General features: G+C 43.6%; 1 protein-coding gene and 1 long non-coding RNA gene across 3 annotated transcripts in view; one reads left to right on the forward strand and one right to left on the reverse strand.

Moving 5' to 3' along the window:
• LOC121571029 overlaps window positions 1-20,303 on the forward strand; it is a 44,067-nt gene extending 23,764 nt beyond the window's left edge. The window contains exons 2-3 of the mRNA XM_041882258.2: window positions 1,155-1,207; window positions 17,322-20,303. Coding sequence (XP_041738192.2) covers window positions 1,176-1,207; window positions 17,322-18,138 — 849 coding nt within the window. The 5' untranslated portion in view covers window positions 1,155-1,175 and the 3' untranslated portion in view covers window positions 18,139-20,303. The remainder of the gene's footprint in view (window positions 1-1,154; window positions 1,208-17,321) is intronic.
• On the reverse strand, window positions 9,551-11,913 carry LOC121558763. Of its 2 annotated transcripts, none has more exons than XR_006657825.1 (5): window positions 11,663-11,913; window positions 10,597-10,685; window positions 9,932-10,344; window positions 9,687-9,823; window positions 9,551-9,562 (listed from the first exon to the last, which is right to left on the reverse strand). It is a non-coding gene; the product is annotated as an uncharacterized LOC121558763 (long non-coding RNA). The 2 variants fall into 2 exon arrangements; XR_006657824.1 differs by lacking the exon at window positions 9,551-9,562 and having other exon boundaries at window positions 9,569-9,823; window positions 9,932-10,077; window positions 10,198-10,344; window positions 11,663-11,911.
• Window positions 20,304-22,035: the final 1,732 nt, after the last annotated feature.

The following is a 22,035-nucleotide window of genomic DNA, read 5'->3' on the forward strand; positions in this document are numbered from 1 at the left end:
CACAGCTCAGGAGTCACCATGGATTCACCTCAGGAGTCACCATGGATACAGCTCAGGAGTCACCATGGATACAGCTCAGGAGTCACCATGGACACAGCTCAGGAGTCACCATGGATACACCTCAGGAGTCACCATGGATACACCTCAGGAGTCACCATGGATACAGCTCAGGAGTCACCATGGATGCAGCTCAGGAGTCACCATGGATACAGCTCAGGAGTCACCATGGATACAGCTCAGGAGTCACCATGGACACAGCTCAGGAGTCACCATGGACAAGCTCAGGAGTCACCATGGACACAGCTCAGGAGTCACCATGGAAACAGCTCAGGAGTCACCATGGACAGATAAGTCAACAGGAGTCACCATGTGTGGAGGGCAACAGGAGTCACCATGGACAGAGGGCAACAGGAGTCACCATGGACAGAGGGCAACAGGAGTCACCATGGACAGAGGGCAACAGGAGTCACCATGTACAGAGGGCAACAGGAGTCACCATGTACAGAGAGGGCAACAGGAGTCATTATGTTCAGAGAGGGCAACAGGAGTCACCATGTACAGAGAGGGCAACAGGAGTCATTATGTTCAGAGAGGGCAACAGGAGTCACCATGTACAGAGGGCAACAGGAGTCACCATGTACAGAGGGCAACAGGAGTCACCATGTACAGAGGGCAACAGGAGTCACCATGTACAGAGAGGGCAACAGGAGTCATTATGTTCAGAGAGGGCAACAGGAGTCACCATGTACAGAGAGGGCAACAGGAGTCATTATGTTCAGAGAGGGCAACAGGAGTCACCATGTACAGAGGTCAAGGCAAGCTGAACCTGGCCAATGGGGTTCAAATCCTCCCGATAGGAAAAGCCTTCAACAAAGGCTACCTATATGTCACAGGTCAGAAGACCAGATAACTATATTGTACTAACAATCAATAGATTGAGACTTGAAAAGTGTGTGTCAGGACAGTCTGCGGTATAACCTCTCTATCATTGGAGCTTAATGAAAATGTCACCGATTGAAAATGTCCCCCAAGTTTGACGGTACTTGGCTGGTCATTAACAGTGTCTAGCCTTGCTCTGTGTTTACATTGGAGTTGTTCTTTGTCCTTTGAAGTTTGCTTTTAAAGTAACACAATTATTTTTTGTCCCTTCACAGCTCCACTACCCAGCTGGCCAGATGGGGTGCCAATGCTGTCGGATGCTAAAAAGGTGAGGAGGAGCGTGTTGCGTGTGTGTGTGTGTGTGTGTGTGTGTGTGTGCTTGTGTGTGTGTGTGTGTGTGTGTGTGTGTGTGCGTGTGTATGTGTGTGTGTGTGTGTGTGTGTGCTTGTGTGTGTGTGTGTGTGTGTGTGCTTGTGTGTGTGTGTGTGTGTGTGTGTGTGTGTGTGTGTGTGTGTGTGTGTGTGTGTGTGTGTGTGTGTGTGTGTGTGTGTGCTTCTGTAGTTTGTCTGTATTGCCCATTGTATTTATGTGTGTGTGAGGAGAGGGTGAAGGTTTTACATACTGACAGCAGCTCTCCATCTCTCAGCGAAGGTTGCACTGCTAAACAAGACGTATACAGGGTTTTCTAAATCCAATCCTTCTTACTAGCATGAGATACAGCTACAGTATGGCCTTATCTATCGATCCTATTGAAACAGACAGCTGTTCTATCTGAATGTCACTGTACATTATCTTCCCATCCTACTGATTCATTGCTGTCTGTTTCATGTAGATAGGGAGGAACTACATTATGAAGTGGCGTGACTCAACATTGGCTTTCTGTATGAACAGCAGGTCAATATGCCAATACTCAACTCATCACCAACTTGAGTTCTTAAGAGTACTGCCTGCTTGCATTCTCTCTCTCTCTCTATCTCTCTCTCTCATTATCGCTCTCTCTCTCTCTCATTCTCTCATTATCTCTCTCTCTCTCTCTCTCTCTCTCTCTCTCTCTCTCTCTCTCTCTCTCTCTCTCTCTCTCTCTCTCTCTCTCTCTCTCTCTCTCTCTCTCGCTCTCTCTCTCTCTCTCTCTCTCTCTCTCTCTCTCTCTCTCTCTTTCTCCCTCTCTCTCTCTCTCTCTCTCTCTCTCTCTCTCTCTCTCTCATCTCTCTCAACTTAGTTTGCTGTAAGTGTGAATGCAACGTTAAGAGGAAAGGAGGAGGGAGTAATACTTTTTGACTGACTATAAATTAAAGGGAATACACCGATTCACATACCCCCCATCACCCCCCACACACACACACACACACTCACTCACCTCTCCTTCCAATGTTGAAAGATACACACACACACCCACACACACAATCTCTCTGTTTCTCACACTTATATATCTGTACACACACACATACACACACACACACACACACACACACACACACACACACCCTTAATTGTTCTCAGTGTCACATTTCTTGGCTTAACCGTCTCCTGAGCGTACTAAACGGATTGGCTGGGTGGGACTGTACTTTAGGTTACTGGGTCATTTCCCACTACGACTGCCTGCCCCCTCTCTCTCCAGTGTCTCACACCTTCTCATGCGCGATCACAAATCACACAGGATCTTTCATAGAAGGTAACATAAATGAATCCACCTTTTTATTGCTGAAACACTTAGGCCAGACAGACTTGGATTAGAATAAGTTTGCTTTAAAAACAACAACTTGCTGACGTTGCAGACAAACATCACAAAGTGTGACAAAGAACATGAAATCCATGTGTACGGTTCATACTGTCATTTTCTTGTCTTTCCCCTTCAGTACTAAACTGGCACTTTGTATTGAAGCAGTGTTCTGGGTGTTGTTACGGCGACTTTTCTAGTTAGCTTCGCCATGTTCACCCAATCGGCCAATTTACAACACAGCCATCCCATCCGTGACCCAAGCAGGAAATCCATATGCCCCCGAGACCCGATTCCTTCTTAGAAAGAAAATACACCATTTATCAGAATAGGAAACTATATGGTTGCTGCTTTCTCTATTTACCAAAAAAAGACTCATGCAATACCTTTGCCACTTTTGTCTCAGTGTTTCGTGAAGTAGTAGTAGTCTCCCGAGTGGCGCAGTGGTCTAAGGCACTGCATCGCAGTGCTAGCTGTGCCACTAGAGATCCTGGTTGGAATCCAGGCTCTGTCGCAGCCGGCCGCGACCAGGAGACCCATAGGGCGGCACACTCTACCAATTTTTGCAATGCCAGGGTTGTGGGTTCGATTCCCACGGGGGGCCAGTATGAAAAATAAAAAAATAATGTATGCACTAACTGTAAGTCGCTCTGGATAAGAGCGTCTGCTAAATGACTAAAATGTAATGTAATGTAGTTGGTCCAGGGTGAAAGACGGAGGGAGTGTGTGAATAGCACAAGGTGTTCACAGCTGGAAGTGTCTGGCAGCCTGTTACACTGTCTCCATATAAAGTGTCTGTTACACTGTCTCCATTTAAAGTGTCTGGCAGCCTGTTACACTGTCTCCATTTAAAGTGTCTGTTACACTGTCTCCATTTAAAGTGTCTGTTACACTGTCTCCATTTAAAGTGTCTGTTACACTGTCTCCATATAACGGCCATGACTGATACTGATACTATACAGCCTGTGTTAGGGTTCACCTCTCTCTGTCTTCCTTTTGAATTTCTAGCCAAATGTAAAATGTTCCTGTTTTGATTAATTTAATAGAGTGAGTTAGGTCTGCTCTATACCAAATTAGCAAGCCTCCTGAGTCCCTTCCCTGTTTCACACCTGGTAGTTTGGTGGATGGGACTACCAGCGCTCTGTAACCTAGAGGGCAACCAGTGGGTCCATCTCCTCTATACCATGTTTCTTGTAGGATGACAATGTCTGTATTTCTGATTTATTTGGTGAAGTTCAGATTCCTGCTCTTTAGGCCAAAGGCAGGATATTCCAGGATGAGATAGTGAAGGCTTTGTGTTCCATAAAGTGTCTAATGTTGTTGGTCGTGTGGTTTGGCTTCAGGACAGTAATTGTGAGCAGAGCCTGCTGAGCATCTGGTACATGCCATTGGCTTGGGCTAGTGTAAGAGTGGGGGTTGGGCCTGTCTGCCTGCTCACGGCCTGGGCGTATGTGTGACTTTCATGTCTCTCTCTCTCTCTGTTTCTCCCTCCCCCTCTCTCTCCCCCTCTCTCTCTGTCTCTCCCCCCTCTCTCTCTCTCTCTCTCTCTCTCTCTCTCTCTCTCTCTCTCTCTCTCTCTCTCTCTCTCTCTCTCTCTCTCTCTCTCTCTCTCTCTCTCTCTCTATGTCTCTCTCTCTCTCTCTCTCTCTACCTCTCTCTCCCTCTCTCTCTGTCTCTCTCTCTGTCTCTCTCTCTACCTCTCTCTCGCTCTGTCACTCTCTCTCTACATCTCTCTCTCTACCTCTCTCTCTCTCTCTACCTCTCTCGCTCTCTCTCCCTCTATTTCACTGATATTTTGCAAAGGACTCTCAGTCAGGGATACCTCTACATCAGCATCCTCTGCTCTGTATGTGTTCTCTCAAAGCACTGGTATCCTTCTTCAGAGATTCTGTTGTTGACATTGCTCATGCAAATATGTTCTTGACCAAAAACAAAACGTGTGTGTGTGTGTGTGTGTGTCTATTTTACATTTACATTTACGTCATTTAGCAGACGCTCTTATCCAGAGCGACTTACAAATTGGTGCATTCACCTTATAGCCAGTGGGATAAACACTTTACAATGTTTTTTTTTTTTTTTGGGTGTGTGTGTGTGTGTGTGTATAATCGTAGCGCCTTTCACTCCGTGAATCAGGCAAAGCAGAGCTGCTGTGTCCATCAATGTAAATAGTCTGCTGTCCTTATTCTCTGTGTTTTAGAGGAACAATGTGAGACCACCGTTCTATAGAACACAGAGACCACCGTTCCATAGAACACAGAGACCACCGTTCTCTAGAACACAGAGACCACCGTTCTATAGAACACAGAGACCACCGTTCTATAGAACACAGAGACCACCGTTCTATAGAACACAGAGACCACCGTTCTATAGAACACAGAGACCACCGTTCTATAGAACACAGAGACCACCGTTCTATAGAACACAGAGACCACCGTTCTATAGAACACACACAGTAAAAACAGAAGTGTTAATTTAACTCTGTTTCAGATAACATTTGGTCCCACTCAAAATCAGTGTAAAATGTACTCTTTGGTCAGTGTAAAACTTTTAGAGTTAATTCTACTCCATATTGTGTAAAAAATAACAATGAAATGTGTCAAAATATTTAACACTGTAGTTTAATCACACTGTTGAGAGTAATATGATTACACTGTATAGAGTTAAGTCAACTACAATTTTACTTTAAAAAATGACACTTTAAAGTGTAATGATATTTACTTTTCATTTCTCTACAGTGTTTTTAATTTTTTAATTTAAATCATATGATGTAGTGTTACTGAATTATAGAAATATCAATACTATCAAATAAAACAAAGCACAATAATACAAGATGAGAGCACCCACATTTATTGAAAAAAAAAAGTATAATTTCAATGTCCGTGAATTTACATTGTACACCCATTGCCTTGTCTATGACAGAAGTATAACATCATAAAAATGTTCACCAGAGAAAGCAATATGGCACAACAAGGAGAGCTGTGTCATTTCCTCCATATGACCTTTGTATGTCAAAAGGTCTAGGGTAGTGCAGGTTGTCGACATGAAAAAAAACTAAATCATGCTTTGATCTGATCACCTCATATGCATGGAAATGTTCTTGAAAAGTTACTGTAACTAAAGGCACTGTGAGTAGTAACAGTTTTTCACACATTATCAGAACTGACTCAATCTGATAAAACAAGGGCACTTCAGAGTCAACTTCGCCACAGATAACCAAGTGTGGGCGATAAACATACCCATTATGTTTAGCCCAATTAACCTTCATAACCTGAATGCTACTGGGCACTTGCATTGCCAAAGCAATTTCAGAACCTCCTTTTACCATATTTAAAGCCACCATTTTTCCTGGACCAATATCTAACCGACTAAAAGTTGTTGATCTTCGCCAACTATATGCCATATGATTCTGATGCTTTTTTGCCAGCGTTTTGCTAATATTTTTAAACGATTTAAGCTGTTTTTTGAAAAAATTATGTTTGCCTTCATACCTCATACACCAACTATGAAGTACAGGCCCTATTTTCTGGATGCAGCGGGGATAGTGGATAAGAAAATGGTGCTTTGGTAAAAGTTTTTTCTGAGGATACAACTTCTTAAACAGTGTATGGTGATCAACAATCAAATGTTTTAAATATACACATAGACCTTGAGATAACATGGGCGAGAATATAATGTTAATTATTTGCAATAATAAAAGAAGCAGGCCCCAGTGTTGGTCAGTAGAAGTTACCAAATCTCCAAAGATAAGAGGAACATTCCTAAGTAAGCACCAGGACTGAATTGCATTCAGTCCCAGATCATTAGATCCTTCACTTAAATTAACAGTCACAGGCCTGTTATTTCTCTCTGTGAAACCATAATCAAAACTTTGTATTCTTGAATGTATTTCTCCTGATGTAACATGTTTTTCATTCAAATACAGAAATAATAACTTCAATTCGTACTGGCCAACCCCTTCTAACACATCATGCATCACATCAACTGAGAAGTTCTCAGTTGTGTGAAAATACCTCAATGAATTTAATATGCATGACCTTTTCACACCAAAAACATACGGAAGGGATGGATTACAAGCCATTTCTTGACAGTGAGCAGTATGCATATCTTTGGTGCGTAAAACTATTTTGGAAGAATCTTCAGAGAATTCTGTTTGAAAGTCCTCCTTTTCTGCTAAACAGAACCTGCAACAGTACCTTGCACTGAAAGACTCCACCAGACCAAACAAACTATGCAAACCCAAATTATCACCTGTTACCTGTACTACAGTGCCACGTACATAACCACTGTATAATGGAATCTCAATACCATCGCTCTCTAACACTTTAATGTCTCGAACAATGGGAGCAAAAATTTCACTAAAACCATATCGTTTAACATCTTGAGTATGAAATAAGGCGCACAGGTGTATGTTAGTCAAAAAGAATCCATTTTGGAGAGAAGTTTCTTAAAGTAAAATATACTCCACCCAATTTATGAATACCTCGCTTGGAACCCAATGGGTTGGCGACCTCAAAATCATCATAGAACATCTGGACCTGTATTGTCTGCTTCTCAGTTGAGAACAGGGGGTGACTTTTAAAAAAAGATCCATCACAAATATCTCTCAGTCTAGAGTTGCTGGTAGCTGAGCTTTGCAACATTTCTGCAAAATACTGACTTTTAAATATTGACTGCAGTGTAGATAAAATTGGAATATACATGAATTTATCTTGAACTACTACCTGATCATATGTTCCAGTCTTTTTATTTCGTCTTGTGTCAAATCTTGAACCAATCACACATTCAACTGGTTCTACTATTTCCCACTTGGCAGTCATAAATTTTGATCGCTTGTATTCCGAATTTAGAACTGTGAAAGGATTCTCTAACCCCTCAAAACACGCCTCAACTTTCTTGCACATTTCTGTTTCTCTTTCATTACTAAATACATGCTTTATCACTGTTTCTTTAGCATGCTGATGAATATCTTGAACAATCTCTTCCATGGAAATCACTACAGTATTTACTGTACTTTGACCAACACCTGCTGCCTTTAGATCAGAAATAACAGCTGCACAACTATTTACAATGTATGGCGAAGATAACTCTGACTCAGCCTCTAAACATTCAGTCGACACTTCAACATGAGAAATATTACTGGTGTTGACGGTACTTTGAGGGTCTGAAAGATCATCTTCTATAGAATCTACTAAACTTTCTCCGTGGCACTTGTTAAGATGTTTTCTAAAACCAGAAAAGCTACCAAAAGAACGTGAGCATCCTTCTTGACCACATTTCAGAAAAAAGAGTCCTGCCTGTACATAGCCCATGAATTATCTTAAGGTGCTTAACAAGGTTGTTTGGACTTCCATGGTCACTTTTGCAAAGAAAACACTTCATAGTTTTATCTCAACTAACGCACCATTCTTGCTCGCAACTCAGCAACTCTAGGAGTCTCCTTTGTTTCCCCCATGTCGATGTTATAGATGGTTGTTTGCACAAAAGTGAAAAAGCTGCTCAAGGAAGAACTGTATGACGTACCAAATACGTAATGGGCTTTAAAGACTTCGTCAAAAGCTCCTACTGAACCTGTTGCCTTGCATGGAAGAGCATGCTTGTCAACCACAATGAAGTAGGAGTGAATGCTGCTCTGTGTGGATCCCTGGGCGAGAAGGTAGGGCTGACTGCTTTGGGTGATGTTGTCAAGATGCTGCTGCACACTGGTTCCAACCTACAAAAAAAAACACATTCAACAGAATTGTTTTGGTGACTAACCTCTGACAATAGATAAGATCACCTCAAACTGTGCACAAGATTGAGATGATGGAATATATATTTTAAACAACTGTTAAGCATACCTTTTGAAATCTGATGAGCTGATCTACAGCTTGATATGCAGACATCTTTCCCGGCCTCTTTCTACCTTGTGCAGATGGTGGTAGCAAATGTAGCAGCAGCAAGATGGCAGACATGTCACTGTCCCAGCCTACAAATAAGTAAATAAAAACCTGGTTAACATTGTGCCGTAGCATAACATTCTTATTCACAACTTGCACCATTATGGACATATAATGCACACCTACATTATCCACATAAAAAGTAAAACAGTTCATTCATACCATTCTCAACTTCAGCAGCTGACTCAGCATTGCGCATCAAATCCAAGAGTTCTGTGGTGGATACAAGTCCATGGCTTTCCTTTATTACTTTTGCTTTGAAAGTGGTTGGCCACTTCTCCAAGAATTTGTTGGCTGTGGCCTCACCAAACAGAAGTCTGAAATCTTGTTCTATCTGCAATGTAACACACAAAGACAGAAATAATGAGTGTTACCTTATTCTTCATTGGATATTTTTGGTGATGCAGTGAATTAAGTTGTCATACCAGTCCTGGTGTGTCCAGAAATCTTGGGAAGACCGAGAAGACATCTGATGATTTGGCTTCATCGTTGACCATTGCTTGCCGATATATGAAGGTCATTTTCATCTTCTCACGGACAGTGTTTTCATCAGCAGAGTGTCTCAAAACAGCAATAGCTGCTTCCACATCCTCATCAGATGGCTCTCTGTCATAGGTGAAGGGCTGACGATCACGGCCTGGCCCACCAACTTAAGACAAAATACAGTGTTAAGAAATCCTTTCTGTACAATTCACAGGTCACCATTATAATTACATGTCACTGATCAGAAAACATACCTTTAGGAGATTTGCTGACTGAGGCACCTCTTTCCTCTGCTGTTTTTCTTTGTATGGTCTTCAATCGCCATGCAAAGTATCCGAACCACTCTCCGGATCGTAGTAATGATCCTATATTATTATAAATAAATTATAAAGGAGTACTATTCCCATTTCATAGAGTGAATATGTGCATAATGTTGCAATAACCCATTTACTTACATATCCATGTTGTGAGTATGGGTCTTCTAGATAAGGAAACAAAGCTACTATCCCCTGTGCATACATCACTCTGACACTTTTGGGGGGATGTCCTAGCATATGAATTCAAAGTTAACATCACACTGAATTGATATTGCACAACACATTTTACATAATTAATAACCGGAAAATAATAACAATGTTTCTTTACAGCCCATCTATATGCTTAATGCTTACCCATGTGTTTCTGTCATCTCAGCAGCAAGTATGTTGATCATCTGTCTTCTGGTGGCATCTGTCAGAGATTTGGTTTTTCCATACTCTTGCATAATGCGTTCACCACCAGGCTTTGATGTTAGGATTTTTTCAATCAGCTATAGGTGGAAAGAAATGTGCTTTCCGTAATTGTAAAACAATATGTAATGCTGTCACATGATGAAACAACATTCAGATTGGACTTAACAGCAATGTTCACCACTTACTGCTTTTGCCTCATAGTTTATGTGGCATGGCCTTTTAGGCTGGCTTCCTTCGCCAGCCGCTACTTCTTCAACATCGTCACACACAGTGAAATTCAGAATGATGGTGTCATCAGATGTACCCGAGCATGATGATGAATGAGAGGTATCTGTTCATTATGAAATTTGTGCAAAACATAGAAACATATTACAATAAACTGTTATTTTTAAGACAATAAAGGTTCTCATTCTGGCCTTTAAACTAAAAAACTAATTGAATGAATGAATACCAAGTCCATTGCCCAGCATGATTCTGAAAGTTCCAGGTGACTCCTTTACTAATTCTTCAAAAACATCTGAGTCAACTTCTGTGTCAGACTGGTCATACACCTTAATGTCTGGCTTTCTGCTTTCTGGTATGTTGAATTTTAGACACACTGTTAAAAAAGAAGAAAAAAAAGAAAAAACATGCATTCCCTTCTCACAAGAATCCAAGTTCATACTTAAGGTTGCCTCATGTGTTCACAAAATGATGAAAGACAAGGATCTGCACCTGATTTTATGTTACTGAAAATATAAAGCACAGCAGAAATGACTATAGACCTAAATAGATATCATAAGATAATAGCTTAATGCTGTATTATTTTGTCATTAGGGTGATATGTATTGCTTTAACCTATTATACCTACCTTCTTTCAAGAAAGCATTGAATGTCAGCTCAGACAGCTTGACGTATTTCTGCTCTTCCCCGAGCTGAACACGCAACAGCATTTTGCCTCTGTTAACAAAGAAAATATATATTCAAAATCATCATTTAGTGCTGGTTCAACTAAGCGTTAGCTAACTATCCATTTATCTCAGTAGTACTAGCTACGCAATGCACTATGCATTACTTAGACGTTACACTGCAATTACAAAGGCTGAAGTAGACAAAGTTGTGCTGGTTGAATATAACGTTAAGCTGCCATTTTCTGCAGCAAATGGGTGTAGGCTAGTTCAAGTTTAGAGGCACATTGTCCCATTAGCTACCAAATAACTAGCTATGTGTCAAAGTTAGCTAGCTCATTAGCCATTTTAGTTCGAACAGTAGCTAACCATTAAAATGGTTAAGCAATGTTAAACAAACCCGTCATGCAAATCAGTGATCTAAGTTATCGTTTTATAACACCAACATTAGCTGGCTAACTATCAGAAGCATGCTAACATTACCGTTATATATAGCTTTATAAAAAACAGTTAACGTTAGTGTAAGGAAGCCTGGGAAGCTATACAATAACGTTAGCTAACAATACTATCTGTATAAATGTTTTGTTGTTAGCGAACATTATTTTACGTATTTACCATTCTGACAAACTTCATTCGTGAAAATATTGCAACACAAAGAAAGACAGTTACCGATACTGATTGCAAGCTAGCTAACCGCATGACAAGCACAATCTGCGCTCATGCCAAACGGTGGTGTCCTTCAAACGAACTGATTAGCTAAGTTAACGTTACCTATTTTTAGCCATATGAAACAGCAAGCCATTCACAAAAATATCAAACATATTCCATGGGTATATCATATAACAGTTATTACTGTCAACCATCTGAACTTACAAGCTAATTTAGCTGGCTGATGACGAGGTCACTGCAAGGGGGACCACCGCATGGAACTCGTAACTCAAAATATGACCTTGACATCAGCACAACTCTAAAATTATGTAAAGTTAAAAAATACCGGTTTGGTGTTGAAAAAACGGGGATGTAACTTACCTAGCAATATCTGTGGCCTAGCTACTCCTTCGCAATCTTCCTCCACCAACGTACGTGCCAAACTTCAGCAAAGCAGAGTGGCGGGTATTCATCACTGCTGTAGAGTTGAAATTGTCACTGCGTATCTGCAGATTTTTACACTCACTTTTAACTCCACTGATAGAGCAACTTTACTCTCAAAAATGTTGAAAATACTCTATCTGGGTTAAAATAACTTTACTCTGAAATATTAACACCCAATTTTTTACTGTGCAGAGACCACCGTTCTATAGAACACAGAGACCACCGTTCTATAGAACACAGAGACCACCGTTCTATAGAACACAGACACCACCGTTCCATAGAACACAGAGACCACCGTTCTATAGAACACAGAGACCACCGTTCTATAGAACACAGACACCACCGTTCCATAGAACACAGAGACCACCGTTCTATAGAACACAGAGACCACCGTTCTATAGAACACAGAGACCACCGTTCTATAGAACACAGACACCACCGTTCTATAGAACACAGAGACCACCGTTCTATAGAACACAGAGACCACCGTTCTATTTTACATTTACATTTACGTCATTTAGCAGACGCTCTTATCCAGAGCGACTTACAAATTGGTGCATTCACCTTATAGCCAGTGGGATAAACACTTTACAATGTTTTATTTTTTTTTTTGGGGGGGGTAGAAGGATTACTTTATCTTATCCCAGGTATTCCTTCAAGAGGTGGGGTTTCAAATGTCTCTGGAAGGTGGTGAGTGACTCCGCTGTCCTGGCGTCGTGAGGGAGCTTGTTCCACCATTGGAGTGCCAGAGCAGCGAACAGTTTTGACTGGGCTGAGCGGGAACTGTGCTTCCGCAGAGGTAGGGGAGCCAGCAGGCCAGAGGTGGATGAACGCAATGCCCTCGTTTGGGTGTAGGGACTGATCAGAGCCTGAAGGTACGGAGGTGCCGTTCCCCTCACAGCTCCGTAGGCAAGCACCATGGTCTTGTAGCAGATGCGAGCTTCAACTGGAAGCCAGTGGAGTGTGCGGAGGAGCGGGGTGACGTGAGAGAACTTGGGAAGGGTGAACACCAGATGGGCTGCGGCATTCTGGATGAGTTGTAGGGGTTTAATGGCACAGGCAGGGAGCCCAGCCAACAGCGAGTTGCAGTAATCCAGACGGGAGATGACAAGTGGCTGGATTAGGACCTGTGCCGCTTCCTGTGTAAGGCAGGGTCGTACTCTCCGAATGTTGTAGAGCATGAACCTACAGGATCGGGTCACCACCTTGATGTTAGTGGAGAACAACAGGGTGTTGTCCAGGGTCACGCCAAGCCTCTTCGCACTCTGGGAGGAGGACACAACGGAGTTGTCAACCGTGATGGCGAGATCATGGAACGGGCAGTCCTTCCCCGGGAGGAAGAGCAGCTCCGTCTTGCCAAGGTTCAACTTGAGGTGGTGATCCGTCATCCATACTGATATGTCTGCCAGACATGCAGAGATGCGATTCGCCACCTGGTTATCAGAAGGGGGAAAGGAGAAGATTAGTTGTGTGTCGTCTGCGTAGCAATGATAGGAGAGGCCATGTGAGGATATGACAGAACCAAGTGACTTGGTGTATAGCGAGAATAGGAGAGGGCCTAGAACTGAGCCCTGGGGGACACCAGTGGTGAGAGCACATGGTGCGGAGACAGCTTCTCGCCACGCCACTTGGTAGGAGCGACCGGTCAGGTAGGACGCAATCCAAGAGTGAGCCGCGCCGGAGATGCCCAGCTCGGAGAGGGTGGAGAGGAGGATCTGATGGTTCACAGTATCAAAGGCAGCAGACAGGTCTAGAAGGACAAGAGCAGAGGAGAGAGAGTTAGCTTTAGCAGTGCGGAGAGCCTCCGTGACACAGAGAAGAGCAGTCTCAGTTGAATGACCAGTCTTGAAACCTGACTGGTTTGGATCAAGAAGGTCATTCTGAGAGAGATAGCAAGAGAGTTGGCTAAAGACGGCACGCTCAATAGTTTTGGAGAGAAAAGAAAGAAGGGATACTGGTCTGTAGTTGTTGACATCAGAGGGATCGAGTGTTGGTTTTTTGAGAAGGGGGTGCAACTCTCGCTCTCTTGAAGACGGAAGGGACATAGCCAGCGGTCAAGGATGAGTTGATCAGCGAGGTGAGGTAAGGGAGAAGGTCACCGGAGATGGTCTGGAGAAGAGAGGAGGGGGATAGCGTCAAGCGGGCAGGTTGTTGGGCGGCCGGCCGTCACAAGTCGCAAGATTTTATCTGGAGAGAGAGGGGAGAAAGAAGTCAAAGCATAGGGTAGGGCAGTGTGAGCAGGACCAGCAGTGTCATTTGACTTAACAAACGAGGATCGGATGTCGTCAACCTTCTTTTCAAAATGGTTGACGAAGTCATCCACAGAGAGGGAGGAGGGGGGAGGATTCAGCAGGGAGGAGAAGGTGGCAAAGAGCTTCCTATGGTTAGAGGCAGATGCTTGGAATTTAGAGTGGTAGAAAATGGCCTTAGCAGCAGAAACAGATGAAGAAAATGTAGAGAGGAGGGAGTGAAAAGATGCCAGGTCCGCAGGGAGTCTAGTTTTCCTCCATTTCCGCTCGGCTGCCCGGAGCCCTGTTCTGTGAGCTCGCAATGAGTCATCAAGCCACGGAGCTGGAGGGGAGGACCGAGCCGGCCGGGAGGATAGGGGACATAGAGAGTCAAAGGATGCAGAAAGGGAGGAGAGGAGGGTTGAGGAGGCAGAATCAGGAGATTGGAGGGAGAAGGATTGAGCAGAGGGAAGAGATGATAGGATGGAAGAGGAGAGAGTAGCGGGAGAGAGAGAGAGCGAAGGTTGCGACGGCGCATTACCATCTGAGTAGGGGCAGAGTGAGTAGTGTTGGAGGAGAGCGAGAGAGAGAAGGATACAAAGTAGTGGTCGGAGACATGGAGGGGAGTTGCAGTGAGATTAGTAGAAGAACAGCATCTAGTAAAGATGAGGTCAAGCGTATTGCCTGCCTTGTGAGTAGGGGGGGACGGTGAGAGGGTGAGGTCAAAAGAGGAGAGGAGTGGAAAGAAGGAGGCAGAGAGAAATGAGTCAAAGGTAGACGTAGGGAGGTTGAAGTCCCCAAGAACTGTGAGGGGTGAGCCATCCTCAGGAAAGGAACTGATCAAGGCGTCAAGCTCATGGTGCTGGAGTCTAAGGGGGACACGGCCATCAAGATGATGTGTAAGCTCCTCCAGGCCTTCTGGAAGATTGGCCTCATCACGGTGGACCAGATGAACCGGGGCTTCCAGCGTGTGTACGACGAGCTGCCAGAGATTAACCTGGATGTGCCCCATGCCCACTCAATCATGGAGTCCTTTACGGACCTCTGCTACCAGGAGTCTGTTATCACCAAACAGTTGAGAGACTCCTGTCCCTCCAGGTCAGTCCCAGTGTTGAGTGGTGCAAACTCTTTCATTTTGTCTTGGGTATAGTCAGTCCCTCCAGGATTCTGCGATCACATTAATTTTAGCAAAATCAACAATTGCCTGCATATTATGCGAGGGCTTGCATATTATGCGAGGGCTTGCAAATTTGACCAATCACTGCACTATTTCTGCATTAAACTAAAAACATTGTGACCCATCACCGCACTACAAAAAGAGGGCTCACGATTTCAACCAATCACCGCACATTTACTGCATAATATGATATAAATCAAGCCACATGTCAACAAACCTTTTCCCATGGGGCGGTGCACAATTGATCCAGCGTCGTCCAGGGTAGGGGAGGGAATGGCCGGCAGGGATGTAGATCAGTTTGTAGAGCATGGTGTTTGCAACGCCAGGGTTGTGGGTTCGATTCCCACGGGGGGCCAGTATGAAAAATAAAAAAATAATGTATGCACTCACTAACTGTAAGTCACTCTGGATAAGAGCGTCTGCTAAATGACTAAAATGTAAATGTAAATGGAACCTGGAGGGCGATAAATGACAAGGATATTAAGCTTAAATGGGCTAGTGACTGTGACAGCATGGAATTCAAATGAGGAGATAGACAGATGGGTCAGGGGAAAAATAGAGAATGTCCACTTGAGAGAGATGAGGATTCCTGTGCCACCACCCCGCTGACCAGATGCTCTCAGGGTATGCGAGAACAAATGGTCAGACGAGGAGAGAGCAGTAGGAGTAGCAGTGTTTTCAGTGGTAATCCATGTTTCCGTCAGCGCCAAGAAGTCGAGGGACTGGAGGGTAGCATAGGCAGACACCACCGTTCTATAGAGACCATCGTTCTATAGAACACAGAGACCACTGTTCTATAGAACACAGAGACCACCGTTCTATAGAGACCACCGTTCTATAGAACACAGAGACCACCGTTCTATAGAACACAGAGACCACAGTTCTATAGAACACAGACACCACCGTTCTATAGAACACAGAGACCACCGTTCTATAGAACACAGAGACCACCGTTCTATAGAACACAGAGACCACCGTTCTATAGAACACAGAGACCACCGTTCTATAGAACACAGAGACCACCGTTCTATAGAACACAGACACCACCGTTCTATAGAGACCACCGTTCTATAGAACACAGAGACCACCGTTCTATAGAACACAGAGACCACCGTTCTATAGAACACAGACACCACCGTTCTATAGAACACAGACACCACCGTTCTATAGAACACAGAGACCACCGTTCTATAGAGACCACCGTTCTATAGAGACCACCGTTCTATAGAACACAGAGACCACCATTCTATAGAACACAGAGACCACCGTTCTATAGAACACAGACACCACCGTTCTATAGAACACAGACACCACCGTTCCATAGAACACAGAGACCACCGTTCTATAGAACACAGAGACCACCGTTCCATAGAACACAGAGACCACCGTTCTATAGAACACAGAGACCACCGTTCTATAGAACACAGAGACCACCGTTCCATAGAACACAGAGACCACCGTTCTATAGAACACAGAGACCACCGTTCTATAGAACACAGAGACCACCGTTCTATAGAGACCACCGTTCTATAGAACACAGAGACCACCGTTCTATAGAACACAGAGACCACCGTTCTATAGAACACAGAGACCCCCGTTCTATAGAACACAGACACCACCGTTCTATAGAACACAGAGACCACCGTTCTATAGAACACAGAGACCACCGTTCTATAGAACACAGAGACCACAGTTCTATAGAACACAGAGACCACTGACAATTGTTATTTGATTTATTCATTTGTGAATAAATGTGAACTGCTGGATTAACATGCATCTATTTGTTTCTCTTTGTCTATATTTAATGGTCTCTTCCCTTCCTCCCTATATATCTCTATCTGTATATCTCTCTCTATATATCTTTCTAAATATATCTCTCTAAATATCTCTATCTGTATATCTCTCTCTATATCTCTCTCTATAAATCTCTCTATATCTCTCTCTATAAATCTCTCTCTATATCTCTCTCTATAAATCTCTCTCTATATCTCTTTCTATATCTCTCTATATATATATATATCTCTATATATATCTATCTATATATCTCTCTCTATAAATCTCTCTATATCTCTCTATATATATCTATCTATATATATCTCTCTAAATATCTCTCTCTATATATCTTTATCTATATATCTCTCTATATATATCTCTCTCTTTTTCTTCCTCTCTTCTTTCCTCTCTCTCTCAGTTACATCTATGATCCGACCGCTCCGGTGGACGTCCACGGCAGGAAGAGGGACCCGGCTGAGACCTCCCTCTACCAGTCCCACCACCTCCCAGGTGACAGCAGGAACCAGTTCAACACCAAGCAGAACCAGGGATTCCACAACCTGGGCTTCAGCAACAAGTGCAACGAAAGAGGAGGTGGAGGAAGCCTCAAGCTGGAGATCGACAACAACCACATCAACAGGCTCCACACCATGCCCACCAACCCAGAGAGGGAGCGGGGGACGGGCCAGGCAGCCAAGCCTCGGGTGGGGGAGGGTGGTGGGGGTTTATATATCCTCCATCCAGAGGGCCAGGTACCAAGACGAGATCCATCCAAGGGCCCCAGCCTAGTCCAAGTCTATCCCAACACACCCTCCCTGGATCTTAGTCTCAATCTGACCCACTCAGGTGACACTGACTCTCACCCAGACAATATTAGGATGGTCCGGAATGTCTCGGACCCCTCCATCGGGGACAGGTGCGGGGTGGGGTGCAACACCTCATCCGCGGATGAGCTTGACGAGGGGGTGGGCGGCACGCCGGAGTACCTGGGCGACACGGGAGATGAGCAGAGCGTCCTGTCTGCGACTAGCTTGTCCTCGGCGGGCACGAAGGATGATAGGGGGACGCCGGACGCCACTACCGTAGAGAGCGGGATCGGGATCTCAGTGATGAAGAGCGAGGATGAGGGGAAGGAAGGGGAAGACGATGACGTGCAGAGCGTCACAGACTCTATGGTGGCTGAAGCTCTGGGGGCTCTAGAGGCAGCGACCGCCGGGGAGGATTATGGGGAATAACTCTTTAAAAATGTCCTCTTACTATTCAAAAAAAAAAACTCAATCTAACTTTGATATCTATTCAGCTTCAATATCTGATGGGGTGAACAGAAGGAGATTCTGATTTATTTTTTAACATGTCACATGGGCATATGTGTGACTATTTAGCCAAGGATTGGGTTGCGTAACGCTAGTCTGTTGCCTCAATGTTTTCTGTACTCTCAGGAGCAGGAGAGAAGACTCTTGGCGCTCGACTGTGAATATTCCCTGTGTCCTAATCACTAAACTATGGTACATATTACACTTCTTGGTCTACAGCTTCTACATTCTACATTTCTATGTTCCACCAACACAGCTCTGCAGTGCTTCTAGAACTTCTATCTCTATATTCCGTTCTATAAATGTTCTATTCAGTGGACATACAGTACCTGCCATTGCTTAGTTTTGTCTTCAGGGAGTTTACTGCGCTTCATTATATAAACACATTGATAGGTCATCTCCGGCTACTTATTTGTGTATCCTATCATGTTGTTGTTGTTGTTGTTTACCTGTTTTACTATGTTATTTATATAATTACTTTTCCGGTTCAATACATGTCAGAGATAGCTTGTCAGAGGTCTGTTTAGCTAAGATTCCACTCCTTGCACTCCTTTCGCAATGACACGCAGTGCAAGGAGTGGAATGTTAGCTAAACAGCCTGGTACCCAGGCTATGTCAGAGACATTGCCCAAAGCTTGAAGAAGAGAGCAGACAAGATAAAGACCATAGAGAGAGGTAACCACAGGGGTTGTTGTTGACGTTAGTTCAGTTTACAACCTCCCATTGTGAAGCATACTGGGCTGACCTCATGAGACCTTATGACAGGAAGTAATTATATCACTGATATACGTAGCATCTCTGTTTCCTGTTTTCCCTCGAATGTAAACATTCCACATTTGTGATGGTTCTTTGTTTCAATGAAGGAAAATTATATTGATTTATTATTTTATCCTGACTATCCTTTTAAAGTCATTGTTTGTTTGCCAAAATAATTTCTATGCAAATTTATATGTACATAAAATGCATTTTGACGTTTAATTTGCTATGTACTGCCAAGTAGCCTTAAATGATTTTTTAAATCAAAGCACAGATGTTTTCAGGGGCACAATATTTACAAAACATAATTGCCCGTGTTTCTCTGGTTGCTCACAAATCCCGATATTCCTCTCGTACACATCCCTCTCCCTTTTCTCAAACTCTTTCTTTCTTTCTTTCTTTCTTTCTTTCTTTCTTTCTTTCTTTCTTTCTTTCTTTCTTTCTTTCTTTCTTTCTTTCTTTCTTTCTTTCTTTCTTTCTCTCTCTTTCCCTACCAGTTCAATTGCTCCATCTCTCTCAAGGATGTGCAACAAAGACAAAACCCAACCTGTAACACCTGTGTAGCCTTGGTGTGTGTGTGTGTGTGTGTGTTTTCCCTCATGCGTTGTTTCTCTGAGGTCTGAGTGTGTGGTGTGTGTTTAGGGGATCGTAGCTGAAATGTCTCTCTGACAGCCCTCTGACGTTCCTTGGCGCCAGAGCCCTGGGGCCAGGCCTAACGAAGGCCCCGGAGCATTACTCAGGCCAAAAAAAGAGACGCCAGGGACTCACAAACACCTGATTACACCCCGGCTAAGGCGGTGAACATGCTAACTTTGGCTCACCACATGACGGCTATTAGTGTGTCTCTCCCAACGTCCCCTCGCAGTAGGAGAGGAAAGCTTTTTAGAGGACACCGAAATATCCCAATCTTGTGATGTTTCTTTACTAGCTACTACCCCTTCAGCCGTCAAGGGGCCTACTTTTGGTGTGTGTGTGTGTGTGTCTGTGTGTGTGTGTCTGTGTGTGTCTGTGTGTGTCTGTGTGTGTGTGTGTGTCTGTGTGTGTGTGTGTGTCTGTGTGCGTGCGTGCGTATGAATGTGTATATGAACAATACACAGAGGGTTACAGTTTCAACACTGACGCCTGGGGTTGACGGTCAGGTAGAAATCTATATGTTGATGAGTGAATGGAGCTTTGTCTGTCCAACCTGTACAGTAGATTGTCTATTTCCCATTGTATAACAGCTCATTATCCTTGTGAGGAAGCACAGACTACAGTGGACAAATTAAGGGTTATAAATGTATTGTACGATCTCTGTAAAATTCACATAAATAAAATGACCATGAAAATAATTGTTGGCACCGGTGATGTATGTATGATTTCAGTCTTAGACGGACAGTCTTAATGTTTTAATTAGTTCCTAGTGTACATTGGGTTAGAAAGGTATGGGGTGTACATTTCAAATGAGTTTTTCTCAAGGCTTTTGGGTTTGGAATGATGTGATCGATACTTATGGTGTGGGTACTTAAAAAGGGATAGCTCACAAAACTTAAAATAATTACCCTAAAGGTAGTCTATTGGCCAGGAGGGACCTGGGTTTAGGGAGATAAATCAATTTTTTTAACACCAGAAAGTGACCACTGTTACAATTGAAGCTATGCCTAAGGAAGAGTCACACTGCTCTAATCGTCCCCGGTGAACTGCCCTCTGGGAGATGTAGTGTGAACAGCACGCGGGTGAAGCAGGAACAGCGTTTCTTTTTGCAAAGAGATTCTGTTAATGTTTCACACCACAGTTAAATACAAAACACTTAAAGGAGAGTATCAGTTAAAGAAGTGAACTATTAATACTGCCCAGTGCCTAAGATAAGCCCAGTATAATGAGTTCCCATAACCTGTCAACTTTTGATTCTATGAAAAGTGCATGTCTATGTTTGGGATTCTTAGAAAGGGAAAGTCACTGGCTACAGAGGCGTTAGCCTGGTCCCAGATCTGTATGTGCTGCAGGCTTAGTTACCTCCTCTGACTGCTTTTGTTATGGTTTGGCTAAAGCACTGTGTGGAACAAGCCTTCAGGTCTCAGGTGAGGTTATTAAGTGAGTGTGGAACAAGCCTTCAGGTCTCAGGTGAGGTTACTAAGTGCCTTCAGGTCTAGGTGAGGTTAATAAGTGCCTTCAGGTATCAGGTGAGGTTACTAAGTGCCTTCAGGTCTCAGGTGAGGTTACTAAGTGCCTTCAGGTATCAGGTGAGGTTACTGAGTGCCTTCAGGTCTCAGATGAGGTTACTAAGTGCCTTCAGGTATCAGGTGAGGTTACTGAGTGCCTTCAGGTGTCAGGTGAGGTTACTAAGTGCCTTCAGGTATCAGGTGAGGTTACTAAGTACCTTCATGTATCAGGTGAGGTTACTAAGTACCTTCATGTATCAGGTGAGGTTACTAAGTGCCTTCAGGTATCAGGTGAGGTTACTAAGTGCCTTCAGGTATCAGGTGAGGTTACTAAGTACCTTCATGTATCAGGTGAGGTTACTAAGTACCTTCAGGTATCAGGTGAGGTTACTAAGTACCTTCAGGTATCAGGTGAGGTTACTAAGTGCCTTCAGGTATCAGGTGAGGTTACTAAGTGCCTTCAGGTATCAGGTGAGGTTACTAAGTGCCTTCAGGTCTAGGTGAGGTTACTAAGTGCCTTCAGCTCTCAGGTGAGGTTACTAAGTGCTTTCAGGTATCAGGTGAGGTTACTAAGTGCCTTCAGGTATCAGGTGAGGTTACTAAGTGCCTTCATGTATCAGGTGAGGTTACTAAGTACCTTCAGGTATCAGGTGAGGTTACTAAGTGCCTTCAGGTATCAGGTGAGGTTACTAAGTGCCTTCAGGTATCAGGTGAGGTTACTAAGTGCCTTCATGTATCAGGTGAGGTTACTAAGTGCCTTCAGGTATCAGGTGAGGTTACTAAGTGCCTTCAGGTATCAGGTGAGGTTACTAAGTGCCTTCAGGTATCAGGTGAGGTTACTAAGTGCATTCAGGTATCAGGTGAGGTTACTAAGTGCCTTCAGGTATCAGGTGAGGTTACTAAGTGCCTTCAGGTATCAGGT

Source organism: Coregonus clupeaformis, chromosome 35 (assembly GCF_020615455.1).
Source record: "Coregonus clupeaformis isolate EN_2021a chromosome 35, ASM2061545v1, whole genome shotgun sequence".
In the NCBI taxonomy this organism is placed as follows: Eukaryota; Metazoa; Chordata; class Actinopteri; order Salmoniformes; family Salmonidae; genus Coregonus; species Coregonus clupeaformis.